At 47.0% G+C, this 13,796-nt stretch overlaps 1 protein-coding gene across 2 annotated transcripts in view; it reads left to right on the forward strand.

Moving 5' to 3' along the window:
* The window catches only part of CHD6 (chromodomain helicase DNA binding protein 6), a 133,435-nt gene extending 121,777 nt beyond the window's left edge, over nucleotides 1–11,658 (forward strand). The window contains exons 33-35 of one of the 2 annotated variants that reach the window (XM_011974957.1): nucleotides 166–357; nucleotides 1,367–1,486; nucleotides 8,470–11,658. In XM_011974957.1, the coding sequence (XP_011830347.1) occupies nucleotides 166–357; nucleotides 1,367–1,486; nucleotides 8,470–9,366 (1,209 nt within the window). In that variant the 3' untranslated portion in view covers nucleotides 9,367–11,658. The remainder of the gene's footprint in view (nucleotides 1–165; nucleotides 358–1,366; nucleotides 1,487–8,469) is intronic. The other variant, XM_011974956.1, reaches the window with a different exon arrangement.
* Nucleotides 11,659–13,796: the final 2,138 nt, after the last annotated feature.

Below are 13,796 nucleotides of genomic sequence, written 5' to 3' on the forward strand. Positions count from 1 at the left end.
CATGGGTCAGTGGTATGTGTAGGGTTCTAATTCAGGCACCCCAGCTGAGTAATATCAGGGTGGAAATAGATGGAGTGATTCAAATAACACCTTACGTGTTTTCTTTTTTTAGAAACTAATTTTCATTCTGTCGTGATTATACATACTCGTTTTTCCTTCATCCAGGAAGTCCATGAAGACCCAGGGCAGGCCACCTTGAGCACCACACACCCTGAGGGACCAGGGCCTGCCACCTCGGCTCCCGAGCCAGCCACGGCAGCCAGCAGCCAAGCCGAGAAAGCCATTCCCAGCAAGAGTCTGCTTGATTGGCTGAGGCAGCAGGCTGACTACTCCTTAGAAGTTCCCAGCTTCGGGGCAGTAAGTGTTTGTTGGTGCTGCCTGAGATCGCTGTTTACTTCCTGCTGACTTGTTGCTATTTTTGATGAAAGCATGCTGAGGGAAACCAGAAAGTTGGGAGCTATTTGGGAGAAATCTGTCAGCTGACAACATCATGTTAAAGGACTTTGGTTTTTAAGTTTAAATTTTGATTAAATTCTCCAGTAATAGAAATGATAGCCCATCTCAAAATACTATGCCAAAAAGTAGACATGCAAAATCCTAAGAGGACAGAACTTGTCCCCTGTCCCCACAAACATTGCCACATGGTATCATAAGCTCATAGAGAAATCTTTAGGTTGCATAAACTTGGCCACCTGTGAAAATGTTCCTTTGTATTCTTTTCAAGTTAATACGTTACCATTTGTGGTGGTTGGGGGACTGTCCTTAGTTTTATGGTTACTCTGCTTTGGGACATTCCCTTCAAATTACCTTACTGCCTTTGTCCTAAGTCCCTCAGACTAGACATTTTTGGTAGAGGACTCTTGAGCACGATGTCTTTTTTGGTTTTTCTCTTCTCACTTGCTCACCTACCCCGCCACCGTCTTTGTCCTGGATGCACCTAACTATTAAGATACATATGTAGAGAGCACACAAGAAGAGGAGAACACATTCACAGATGCGCACCCTCCAGAGACAGGCGGAACCAGCCAGGCAAGTAGCAGTGACAAGAGAATCCAAGGAAACGATCAAGAGGAAAAGGCCAGGGATTAACAGGGCCCTGGCAGCCTGGTGAATTGGCTCACGTGTTCTAGTCTGGAGGGCTGGGGGCCCACACAGCCTGTTTTCCAGCTTACTGTAGGAACACTGGTGCTTCAGGAGAGAAAGCCTAGGTGAGGCCAGGTAGCTATTTCCTTTAGTTTAACCTGGCCAGCTCCTGTGCAGACAGCCATTGAAGAGAACAATAGCAAAACCAGTTGAAAGGCATCAGCCTCATCAGAAGAATATGGGATAGCGAGTTTTGTAATGTTGGTCTCTGTTTTCATCCTAGAATTTTTCAGACAAACCAAAGCAGAGGAGGCCACGCTGTAAAGAACCTGGAAAATTAGATGTCAGCTCTCTGAGTGGGGAAGAGAGGGTTCCTGCCGTCCCCAAGGAGCCAGGACTGAGGGTAAGGAAGAAGACCACGTGAGTGTGGGGCCAGGAGGAGCATCCTGGTTGAACCATGCCTTATACACTTGAGAGAAAGCCCCAGCTGGGAAGGGGTTCGCTGGGAGACGTCTTTCAAGAGGACTAGAAGCCAGCACAGGAAGTTGATTAGCAGCAAGAAATGGTGCTGTGGCATTTTTGAGCACTCTGTGACTCCCAGTGGTCATTTGTTTTCAACCCTTACCTCCAGAATTGTTTGTTAAACCATTGCCAAAGCTTGGGTTTGTGTTTTGTTTCTCCTGTGTGCAGAGTTGCAAGGGGAAAGAAATTTTAACCTTTGTTAGTGAACAAAATTCATTATTGGAAGTTTTCATTTCCTAATTTAGGTTTTTATGGCTACTGTTTAAGACATTTCTTCCTAGTCCGGCCTCACTGGCAATGAAAAACAGCTGACTCTGAGCACTACCCTTTTCCTGTTACAGCATCATGAGACTGGAAGGGACTTCAAAGACTTCTGCAGAATACTTCTAGTATAACGAATCCGAGTTAATTATAGTTTACAGATTAGTACAAATTTGGACTACAAAAGTCATAACCTCTAGGGGGCGGTAACAACATTTCAAGTTGAAAATGTGTTGAGCTTGGGCAAATTATATATAAATGTGCTTTTAACCTCCTAAAAACACTTTCTGCCCGAATAGGGAACTTCTGAAGATCCTCGTGGGGACTGTTGCCTTTCCCAGGTTGTTCCATAAACTCAAGCTTTCCTGAATGCCTTCTCTTAAGTACTCTGCCAGCTACATCTTTCCTGGAGTAGGAATTCCCTTCTCGGTGGGATTGCTTGAATGTGATTTCTTTTTATAGCTCCAAAAGACCGCCCACCCTAGTCATTTCCTCCTGGTGCAGAAAGAGGTTGGCATTTAATGTTCTCAGGGAACTTGTTCCAGAGTTTGTCACCTGGATTACCGCTGGTCTAGTAGCCCCAGCAGTGGCCATTGCTCATCTCCATCTGCTACCACAGCCCCTTTGAGGGGGGACTTGGACCCTAGACAGTTTGTCACGTTGGAGAAGCTGCTCTTTTTTTCCCCTCTTGCTTTAGTCTCAGAAAATGTCCCTTCCACCCTTTTCTTAGGATTCTCCCCCCACTTTCTTTCACCTGCAGCAGTATGAGTTGGTTCACCTTTGTTTGTGTCCCCTCTGTCTTTCCTCGCCCCTTCACACTGCCTCCCACCTTCTCCTTTTGTCTCGGCGCACGGTGTCTCAGATACGCCGTCAAGGGAAGACCTCCAATTCTTGCTTTGTTGTAGTCTCTGAGTTCTTGCTTTAGAGATGTGTCAGGAAGAGCCACGTAGTTCCCCCTTGGCTTGCTTGTTTCTTTCTCCATGTCTAACAGTTTCCCTCATGTTCCTTGGAAACTAATGTTCATCCCTCCCTACAGATGCTGACCCTTTGCCAGAAAACCCATCTCTAAGCTGTTCTTGCAAGCCAGCCTCTTCCCAGAGATGTGTTAGCCTCCTTTGTTAAATAAACACACTCCCTGCCTCGGAGGCCCTTTTCCTGCAGTAAGGCAAGAACAAGACCTCAGGCAGCTCAGCCTTCCCAACAGGGGCACCCGTGTATCTCCTGCAGCTCCTCTTGGAACAGGGTCTTCTAGGGTGCACTGTACTCTTTTTCTTTGCCATAGATACTTAGTCCATTCAGGCTACCATAACACAATACTGGGGGGCTTATAAGCAACAGAAATTTATTTCTCACAGTTCTGGAGACCCAAATGTCCAAGGTCAAGGTACTGACAGGTCAAGGCACTGGCAGATTGGGTGTCTGGTGAGGCCCCATACCACATCATCCAGACAGATGTCTTCCCACTGTGCCCTCTCATGGAGGAAGGGACCGCCAGCTCTCATAAGGTTACTGGCCGGGCGCGGTGGCTCAAGCCTGTAATCCCAGCACTTTGGGAGGCCGAGACGGGCAGATCACAAGGTCAGGAGATCAAGACCATCCTGGATAACATAGTGAAACCCCGTCTCTACTAAAAAATACAAAAAACTAGCCGGGCGAGGTGGTGGGCGCCTGTAGTCCCAGCTACTCAGGAGGCTGAGGCAGGAGAATGGCGTAAACCCGGGAGGCAGAGCTTGCAGTGAGCCGAGATCCCACCACTGCACTCCAGCCTGGGCGACAGAGCGAGACTCCGTCTCAAAAAAATAATAATAATAATAATGTCACTAATTCCATTCATAAAGGCTCAGCCCCTATGACCTGATCACCACCCTAAACCCCCTGCATCCTATTACCATCACCTTGGGGCACAGGATTTCAACATAGGAATCTGAAGGGACACAAACATTTACAGCAGAAACCCTACCCCTCTTTTTAGAAATAGATTTAAATCTCACAAGGAATTCCTCCTCCCTTCCTTCGAGCTCACATGGCCCTTCTGCCGTATGCGCTGTGGTTTGAATGGGTGGTGTCCACAGAATTATCATAGCACAGGCTGCATGGAAGGTTGTGGGATTCAATTTTTAATGCCCAGTACCTAGTGGTTACTCATTAAATATATGTATACACACACATATACTTAATATAGTTTATATATGTAAGTTACATATGTATATATTGGTTTTATCTATATGTGTATAGTTTTGGGGTTTTGCTGGGCCATTTGACAGTAAGTTGCAGACATGACATATCACCCCTAAATACTTTAGCATGCATCTCGTAAAGAACATTTTCCTGCATAATTATTGCTATTATTACATGTACATATTAATAATACCTGTTATTTAGTCTATATTCAGATTCCACCAGTTATCCTAAAAATGTCTTTAGAGCTGGTTTCTGTTGTGTTCTGGTTTGGTTTTAGGATTTTTAAATGAAGAGCCACACATCGCATTTCGTTGTTAGGTCTCTTTTCACCCAGCACGTATTTGTTGGACGAATGTACTAACCTTCGGAGAAGAAAGGAAGCTCCGGTCACCACCTTCTTTTAACTCCACCCAGAGTTAAGTTTTAGAGTTGGAGTAATGCTACCACGCATTGATGAGGATGTTCTTGGGCTGGATGCCTGTGCAATTAGATAGAAAGCAGATTTGCCTCCAGTGTGCTTGAACATAAGGAAGCTCCTTTTCCTTGTTCTCTTTGCCCCCTCCGCAGGCCTTTCCTGGAAGGGGAAGCAGGTTTGCTCCCAGGGTATAATTACCGGGAGGGAGAGCTGCCAAAGCCCGCCTGGCCGCTGTGTGTGGTCGCCGCGCTGCTGGGAGGGGCACCTGACTGGGGTGGGCAGCAGCTGGTGGCTGGGGTGACTCCTCCACAGGACGTGGTTAAAGCTGACTTCCTTTGCCAGCACTCTTGTTCTGCTGCAAATGAAGAGCATTCTCTTTATCCTCGGGGCCTTTCTGCTGCTATTCTCCACATCTAGAGGGGAAGAAAGATCAGCTTGTGCCTTCTAAGCAAGTTCTCATTTCTGAAAGGACCCACCATTCTGTCTACAACCATGATTCTCAGCAAGGGCAGGGAAAGGATGCTTTTGACATCCCATATCCTGAGAGTGCTATTTGCACTTACTGGGCCAAGGCCAAGGTGGCGAAAGGTCCTTTGGGGCATAGACTGGTCCTAGATACCCTGAGGAGGGTCTCAAAGCATGTTAAAGAAGACCTGATTTATAGCAGATTCCTTGAAAATAAGAAGGAGGCACCATTCATCGAGTGCTGGGCTTGTTTTCTTCCTAACAGAGTTCTGAGATGGAATATGCCCCTCTCGCTGGAGAGTTATGAGGGCACATTTGTGGATGTACAGGAAAGACACTCCCCAGCATCTTTCTCTGCCTCTCGGTTTTGGGTAGGCTGCAGGAAGAGGGCTCGGAAAGGTGTGTGGTCAAGTTGTGATTACCCTGGCTGAAGCACCCTGGGCTGTGGTGCCATGCCAGCAAGGGCCTGAGACTGCTGTGTAGACAGAGTGGCTGGCCCAGAATGAGGCGATCTGCATTGATAAGCTCAAGACAGACTGGTGAGAAATTATCCTTTTAGCCTGGCCCCGATCCATCAAGTCCTACTGTCTCTGTTTAGAAATAGGAACCAGCCAGGAATTGCTTCCCCAGTGATCCTCCCTAGAGCCAGAGGGGCAGTTGCCAGCCTAGCACATTGCAAGTGGCAGGTCATGCTGGGAAGAAGAGAGGGTGTGGTGTGCTGTGGAAAGAGGCCTGGGCTGGGAACCACAGGGCCTGTGTTCTCACCTGCTATGTCCCTGACCAACTGTACCCTGCCCACCCCCACCCCCACCCCCACTTGTGAAAACGAAGGGGACTAAATATAACAGTTTCAGGGATTTCTTCCAGCCCTGTGATGCAAACCAAGGCTTTTTGAGAAGAACTTTCTTAAAGTTGCCATCATAAAGCTTTTTTGTCTATGATGAACTGGGGTTTTATATATATTCTTGGGAAACTGAAGGACAGGTGTAGGAGTTCAAAAAATATTTCTGGGGACTCAGAAACATTCAGATATGCACGTTTTCACACACCTATGAATCTGTAAATTCTCTGTAAAGCAGGCATGATGATAGTACTGACTCCACAGGACTGATTCACTGATTGGTTGAGACACTGCTGGAGCCCTCCGTACAGTGCCTGATACGTGATCAGTGCTTCCTCATGGCATCTCGCACTCTTCTGCTGCTCATCCTCTTATCACCACCACCTTCCCTGCTGCCTCCGACAGCCGTTCCCCTCGCTGCTGAGTGCCCACTGCTGTGGGAACCAACACAGTCCAGCTGCTGCTCATTTGGGGCCCACCACACACATGTGTCCTTACAGCCCATAAGAACCTGAAACCAGTGCCACCAACTAAGGTTACAGCTGCCCCTTAAATAAAAATCTGGTGGGTCTTCCAAGGATTTGCTTCTTTCATAGTTTATGGAGAAGAGAGGCAGTGAAAAAAATGGGAAATGCCAGGGCTGCCAAATTAAAGTTAAAAGTAGGTGCCCTTAGGCAGATTGTAATAGATTTCTTAACTGCCCTCAGGCCTGGTGGCAAGTCTCAGCCCAGAGATATCCTCAGCTTCCCTGGCTTCTTTCTCTATGTTCTGTGGGGTTTTTTCGGTCATTCTGGTGTCTCTTGGTGAGACCCGCACCTCCTTTCTCGCCCCAAGAGTGTGCCCCATTGAGAGGTACAGCCAGATCCCTGCCTCTGATTCCCACAGACAAGGAGGCTGTGGGCTGATGGAACCTCAGCTGCTGCTTGTCACATCACCACCCCCGACTCTGCAGACTCTAGTGGAAGGGAAGGTATTCCAAAGGAGAATCCTGGAAAGGCCGCAGGCGCAGCCCAAGGAGTTGCCTCAGCAGCCCAGAGGCCTCACCCCTCACTGTTGAGCTCTCCTGCCTCATGCTGCTCCGTAGGCTCCACATTCCGGCCTTGATGGTGATCATTGACCTCAGTGGAATCCAGTGTGACAAGATCCATTGAGGCCACTGTGAACATATTGCTTCACCATTGCTGTAATCAAAGGGAAGGGGGTAAAACAGCACTGCCTTTGTAGCAGGAACCGTAAGAAGAAGATGCCCAGGCAGTCAGGGAGGTGCCAGCAGGGGAGGGCTTTGTCCTCACACTGTACACCTCCTCTGTGTGAGGAAACTCTGAGACTGCTCAACTGCACAAGTACAGTTCACCTTTTTTCATACCATGGGCATGTACTACTTGATAAACTAGCTGATAGCAGTGAGGTGTGGAGGGCAATCAAAAGAGAGAAAGGCATGCAGTTCTCCAGGGGCGCAGGGCCCGCGGCACTAAGTCCTGAAAGAAATCGCTCCCCATCTGTGGGGAAGAAATTCTCTCTCTCTCTCTCTCTCTCTCGGGATTATAAATTCAGAGAAAGATCCATTGTAATTGCAGTGGTTTGTTTACGCTCCAGGGACCAGGTTCCTGGCTGCATCCTCTCTGCCCTGCAGAGCTCCTGAGCTCCACTCTCAAGAAGAAGGGTGTGGGGCCGCAGCCTGCGCCTCCCTCTCCACGTGCTGCCTCCCGCTCGCGGATGCTGCTGAAGCGATCTGCCTTCCCTGTGATTCTGTGCAGCTCAGCCGTCCTGATGGGTTATGGGAATGTCCAGTGCAGGTGCCAGATCACCCGTGTTGAGGGCCCTGGTCCTGTCACAGTGTGGTCCACATGGAGCAGAAGTGCTTTACTGCAGAGCTCTCTGCTAATTAAGAAAATTGGAGAGCGAACCTCCAAATAGAGAAAAAATAAATGGTCTCCCTTAGGGAGAACATGACTTATTTTAGTGGCAGTTTCCCCAACAATGTTCAAGAAGTTCTTCATTTCTTCAACAAGCATGTACACATCCCATTGTATTCAGAGAGGGGTGGGGCATACACACAATAAATAAATAATGTGCCATTAGCAAGCACTGCTTCCTATGGACAGGTAATGTGTTAAACCCGTCACTTTCAGCTCTAAAGATAGCTGCCATTGTCCTTTTTTACTTAAACTCAGAGGCTAACTGACATGTCTTGAGTCCCACAGCTAGGAGGTTGCCGTCAGGATTTAAACTCGGGTCTGTCTGGCTTCAAAACCCTGTCTTACATATTCTTTGTTGCTTCAGTAAAAACCTGTGTCAGGAGGAAGGCAAGCGTTGGGATCTGGTGAAGGGGTCTCAGCCACAATAGTCTCACCGAGAACCAGGGCACTTTTAGTGCTTTCTCCAGCTCCCCACTCTCTTCTGCCAGCTTCTCACAGGCTGGATGCCACTTTTGCCAGTCAGCATGTTGGAATTACCACTGGGCAGTGACAGGTGCCCTAGTTGTGCCCATGCCACAAAATGCTGTCAGCTGCTGAGGGAGAAGCCTGTCAGGTACAGTCAGGCCGGAGAGCTGCACAAGTAGGCGGGAGGTGCTCCTTTTCCTGGGAACCCTTCGTGCAGCTGGAGACAGGCCAGGCCAGTGCAGAGCCCTGGTCGTCACCCTCAGCTGACCACCTGCCATCCTGTTGCCTCAGCATTTTGTGTTTCTTTGTTTTTCCAGGGGTTTCTTCCAGAAAACAAGTTCAATCACACCCTGGGTGAGCCTGTTCTTCGAGATACGGGCCCCCGCAGGAGGGGGAGGCGGCCTCGGAGCGAGCTCCTGAAGGCTCCTTCCATTGTGGCAGACTCTCCCTCTGGAATGGGGCCGCTGTTCATGAATGGACTGATTGCTGGGATGGACCTGGTAGGACTTCAGAACATGAGAAATATGCCAGGCATCCCCCTCACCGGGCTGGTGGGGTTTCCAGCTGGCTTTGCCACGATGCCAACGGGTGAAGAGGTCAAAAGTACCCTGAGCATGCTGCCCATGATGCTGCCGGGCATGGCTGCTGTGCCCCAGATGTTTGGTGTTGGGGGACTCCTCAGTCCACCCATGGCAACCACCTGCACTTCCACTGCTCCGGCGTCTCTGTCAAGCACAACGAAAAGTGGTACGGCAGTGACTGAAAAGACTGCGGGAGACAAGCCGAGTAGCCATGATGTGAAAACAGACACTTTAGCTGAGGATAAGCCTGGTCCAGGTCCATTTTCTGATCAGTCTGAACCTGCAATAACTACTAGTAGTCCTGTGGCTTTTAACCCATTTCTCATCCCCGGAGTATCTCCTGGACTCATTTACCCGTCCATGTTCCTCTCCCCTGGTATGGGCATGGCTCTGCCAGCCATGCAGCAGGCCAGACACTCAGAAATAGTAGGCCTGGAGAGCCAAAAGAGGAAGAAGAAGAAGACAAAGGGGGACAACCCCAACTCCCACCCAGAGCCTGCTCCCAGCTGCGAAAGGGAGCCCAGCAGTGATGAGAACTGTGCCGAACCCAGTGCCCTTTTGCCTGCAGAGAGAGAACATGTGGCACAGGCTGGGGAGGAGGCACTCAAAGACTCCAACAACGACACCAATTAGAACTTTTTTCATTTAAGAAATTATTGTGACTTGTAAGTTTCTTATCCCATAAAGGTTTGTTACTTCCCTCACTTCACCTCCATAAGAACCTGTGTTTCCATAAGTAAGATGACCTACCTGATTTCCTGTCTGAGAACTATGGTAACAGATGTTAATAGTTGCAGGGTCTCACCACTTCATTAGATAAGTGTTGTCTACCTAGTCTAGGAGGCACAGAATTCGCATTCTGTTCATCCCGTTCATTCCAGCAATCGTAGCTAATACAGTACTTGGTGACGCGCCCACCCCCTTCTCTTCCAAGTTTCCCACTCACTCGAGGAGGAAAAATGGCAAAAGAAAGCTGTCTAGGGATTTACCATTGAAGGGCTGAAGAACAGAGACAAAGAGGAGCTCTTTTTCTATGAGCTGGGTTGCACAGGAGGAATGTCACAGGGAACCAAAAAGCACAGAAAAAGGAAGTGCTGGTGCATATTTTTGAGTTAAAGTAATTCCCTATTTTATCATGATTCTTAAGTGAGTAGTATAGACAGAAGCATATAACTAATGGTTGAAAATACATATATTCATTTCTTCATAAAAAACAAAAACCTTACTGGTAGTAATATTATTTCCCCCTTCATGGTTTTTCAGACACCTGCAGCGAGAAGAAATACTGACTGACTAGGCATTATTTTCTATACATCCCTCTCCCCAGTGAAAAGATGCCTCTCGCTGCAAAAAAGCTTTACCCACCATGAGTTATTGCTAGTGACGGGGGTGGAGCCAGGACCCGCGGTCCATAGAGCTCCACGCTGCTTCACACACACACAGCTGGCGCTCTGCTCCCACCTGGTTCGCTTACAGATTTCTTAGCCATTAATTTGCCTCTCTGTGTTTAAAGAGCACCAGGACCGAATGGATTTTCACTTGAGGCTTTCCTTCACCAATAAGGCTCTTTCTGGAGCCTGCAAGACAGTTGCCCAACACTTTGACACTTGCTAGTAGGTCCTTTGATCAGGAATGTCTGAGGCTGTCAGATGTGTGCCATCCTTTATAATACAGCTGTGAAAAGTTACTTCTCCGTTAATTTCTCCATTCTGTTTATATCTTACAGTTGGACCCAAATCCCAAATTATCAGTTAATCGAAACTATGTTGCAAGTCAACATTATTTTCTCTTCCTCAGCTTCTCCTTGTTTAGGAACTGAGAAAGAACCTGCCTAAGCAGCACTTCCCCATGTCCTTTCGCCTTCGTGTTAACGTCCCTTCTAATGGTCTCACTCTTCACAGGTAGTTCACACTCTAAGACTTGAAGTAAGCTCATGGTTCAGTACTCTGGGGGCGCAGGGCTGCGCAGGACCCTTGGAAATGTTGCAAGTGTTACTAGTACCAGTTTCACTTTTCGTTGTCACAATTTACTGTATTTTTTACTTTTTCTGTTACAGTTTTGCTAATTTATCAGAAGGTCCAAAAGTTTGACATAACTATTTCATTTTGCATTATTTATTTATGATGCTTTTGTCATTGTCTTTTATACATTTGGGATTATAAATTATGTAAATGTTAAAATGAGCATCTCAAAGAAGTCTGTTAAATCATGATTGAAAATGTCAATCAGATGTATCTTCAAAAAGTGGAGTCCCAGTTTTATGAATCTGATATAAACCAGAAATTCTATAACCAATCACAGAAGAATCCAGTAATTGAACAAATCCTATTTAATGACATCCTTGTAGCATAGATGGTCTATAATGCTGACCACAGATTTCTTAGAAATGCTGCTCTCTCTATTTAACTAACATTTTGTTCAGTTTTGCCTCCAGTGGAAGCAGAAAGGGTTTTTTCAGCTGTTAAATCCTAAAAATCAATATAATTTATTTATGTAAAAAAAATAACTCAATCAATATATTTTTGAACCTTTTAAGTACTAATTTTCTTTTTATCAAGTAGAAAAAAAAAAATGTATTTGCCCTAAATCCTTAAAATACAAATGCTATAAAAATTCCTGTATCTTGAAAGCCTTACTGCAAATGAGTATTATAGACATCCAGCAGAGTCTGGTTTTCTTTGTTGTCGTTGTGTTGTTGTTGTTTTGTATGGAAAAGCTGCTTTCCCCGGGTTCCACTTATAACCTCCAGTAGGTCACAGGGTTCAATGTGGATCTGACTTAAAAACCCACCAGCATGCTCAATCCCTTGTTATACCTTATCGAATCTGTATGTTAACTCTCTGGGTGTTTAGGCTTCTATTTGACTGCTGTTGTGACCCTGTTTGCAAAATGAAAATGACACTCTGTGGATTATTTGCTCTGTAAGGCACAAGTGCTTCTTATGATTATTTTGACGTTTCCAAGAGCAAAAGCCAAATTTAAACTCTTCAGCAAACTTGAGCCTTTTCATCTAATTCCATGTCACTCACAGCCATAACTTTTCTTGATCATTCTTCACCCCATGTCTTACATAATAAATTGTGGTCTTGATCCTGGATTTAAAAACAAAAAAAAAGTTTAAAAGTCACATTTGTATTTGAGGAATTCAGTGGCACTTGGGTGTCTCTTGCTGCCTGGGGCATTTATGAGTGCATGGTATGCCCACTGTCTTTCCAAGGTGTCCGATCCGTGCTGGGCACCCTATGGAGGACTTGTTGAATATTCATCATGAGGGTTGACTTGGCCTGTCTCTCGACCAACTGACCAGAACACCTGGTTAAAACATGCCCTAGAAGGGAGTCGGGGGTGTGCGAGGTGGCTCACGCCTATAATCCCAGCACTTTGGGAGGCCAAGGTAGGCGGATCACTTAAGATCAGGAGTTTGAGACCAGCCTGGCCAACATGGTGAAACCCCGTCTCTACTGAAAATACAAAAATTAACTGGGCATGGTGGCGGGCACCTGTAATCCCAGCTACTCGTTAAGCTGAGGCAGGGGAATCACTTAAACCTGGGAGGCAGAGATTGCAGTGAGCCGAGATCATGCCACTGCACTCCAGCCTGGGCAACAGAGTGAGGTTCCATCTCAAGAAAAAAAGAAAGAGTTGGCAGCACAGCATCCTGCTCCACAGACTTGAGGCCTGAACACTCTCAGCTGGTACATCCCCAGCGCCACTTCTTAAGCTCCATACCAAGAGTCCCACCTCAATCACACACCTGCAATGTATGGGGGAACTAGACTTGAGTGGGTTAGAGTAGGTTCATAAAACACAGGACCACCAGGGTAGCTGAAATTCTCAAGGTTTTTCAGAACTCTGCTCGTGAGCCTGGTGTCTCAACCCCAAAAGGGGCGAGTCAGAAGTTATCAATGAGGCTGGCAGGAAAGTGCCACAGCCTCTTTGAAGGCTGAGCAAGAAACTGACCCAGCCTCATCTTGTTGGCTCCCAACTAAACACCACCAGATGCGTGCGTGAATGGCCTGGAGCATGGATGGGCATTGTTACAGTAAGGCCTTAGGTGTTATAGGCCTCTAATCAAGACATAGGGAGCCCTCATAACAACTTAAACAGAAGAAGTAGTAAAGGGTCTTGGTTTCATTTTTTACCTAAAACCCTGTCCCAGGAAATACTACCTTGTACAAGGACCGAAGAGGAATAGTTGGTTCAGCACACTGGACTACTGTTGGTGTGTGTTTGCCATTAGTGACCTCATTTGTCCTCACTGCATCTTGGGCACTGGGTAGAGGGATGCCAACATCGAATTTGCCTCCTGAAAACTAGCAGAGAGACTGCCAAAGCTACCTTGTCAATCCTGAACAGCAGAGCTGGGCTAGACCCCGCAGTCCCACCAGCTGGGGAGACGGCACCCTAATTTTGCCTTTCGTGGTAACAGTCTGGGGCCTCTATCTCAGAAACCAAAACTGAGTGAAGAAATTACACTCAGAAAAATTGGCACTAGGAAAAACAGAACACTCAAGTGTCACACCCTCTGGAAAACTCGATGCTAGATTCATTTACGCCAAATTGCTTAAATGGCCTCTTGTAAGAAGTATTGTTCATTTGCCTGTTCTGGAAACCACAGGATTTCTTTCTTAGGTCAGAAGTAGAGTTCACCCAGCCCAGTAATTGGGATCTTGGCCGCCTAGTGGTGGACATTGTGGCCACTTTCATAATCCTAACTCAACAAGGTATCTGTGGGATGAAGTAGGGAATAGGGGAAAGGGTGAGTTCAATGCTGGCTGCTTCTGGGAAGTTGTTTTATGAGGTCGATTTGGACATGGAGTCTGAGCATGGCTGTGACAAGTTGGTGCCTCCTAGACGGCCTTGGGGTTTGAGTTCTGGCTCAGCCCAAGCCTTGGAGGACAATGGGAAGAACTAGAATGAGAGCCAGTTGTGGGGGAGGAACAGCCACTTGGAACACCCTTCTCCAAGTCTGTTTCCTCATCTGTAAAATGGGGATAATGATAATTTGCACTAATAGGGCTGTTGATGGGGTTCATTGAAATGATCAGTCTTTGTTTATTTTT

The sequence above is a fragment of the Mandrillus leucophaeus genome, unplaced genomic scaffold (assembly GCF_000951045.1).
Source record: "Mandrillus leucophaeus isolate KB7577 unplaced genomic scaffold, Mleu.le_1.0 Scaffold150, whole genome shotgun sequence".
In the NCBI taxonomy this organism is placed as follows: Eukaryota; Metazoa; Chordata; class Mammalia; order Primates; family Cercopithecidae; genus Mandrillus; species Mandrillus leucophaeus.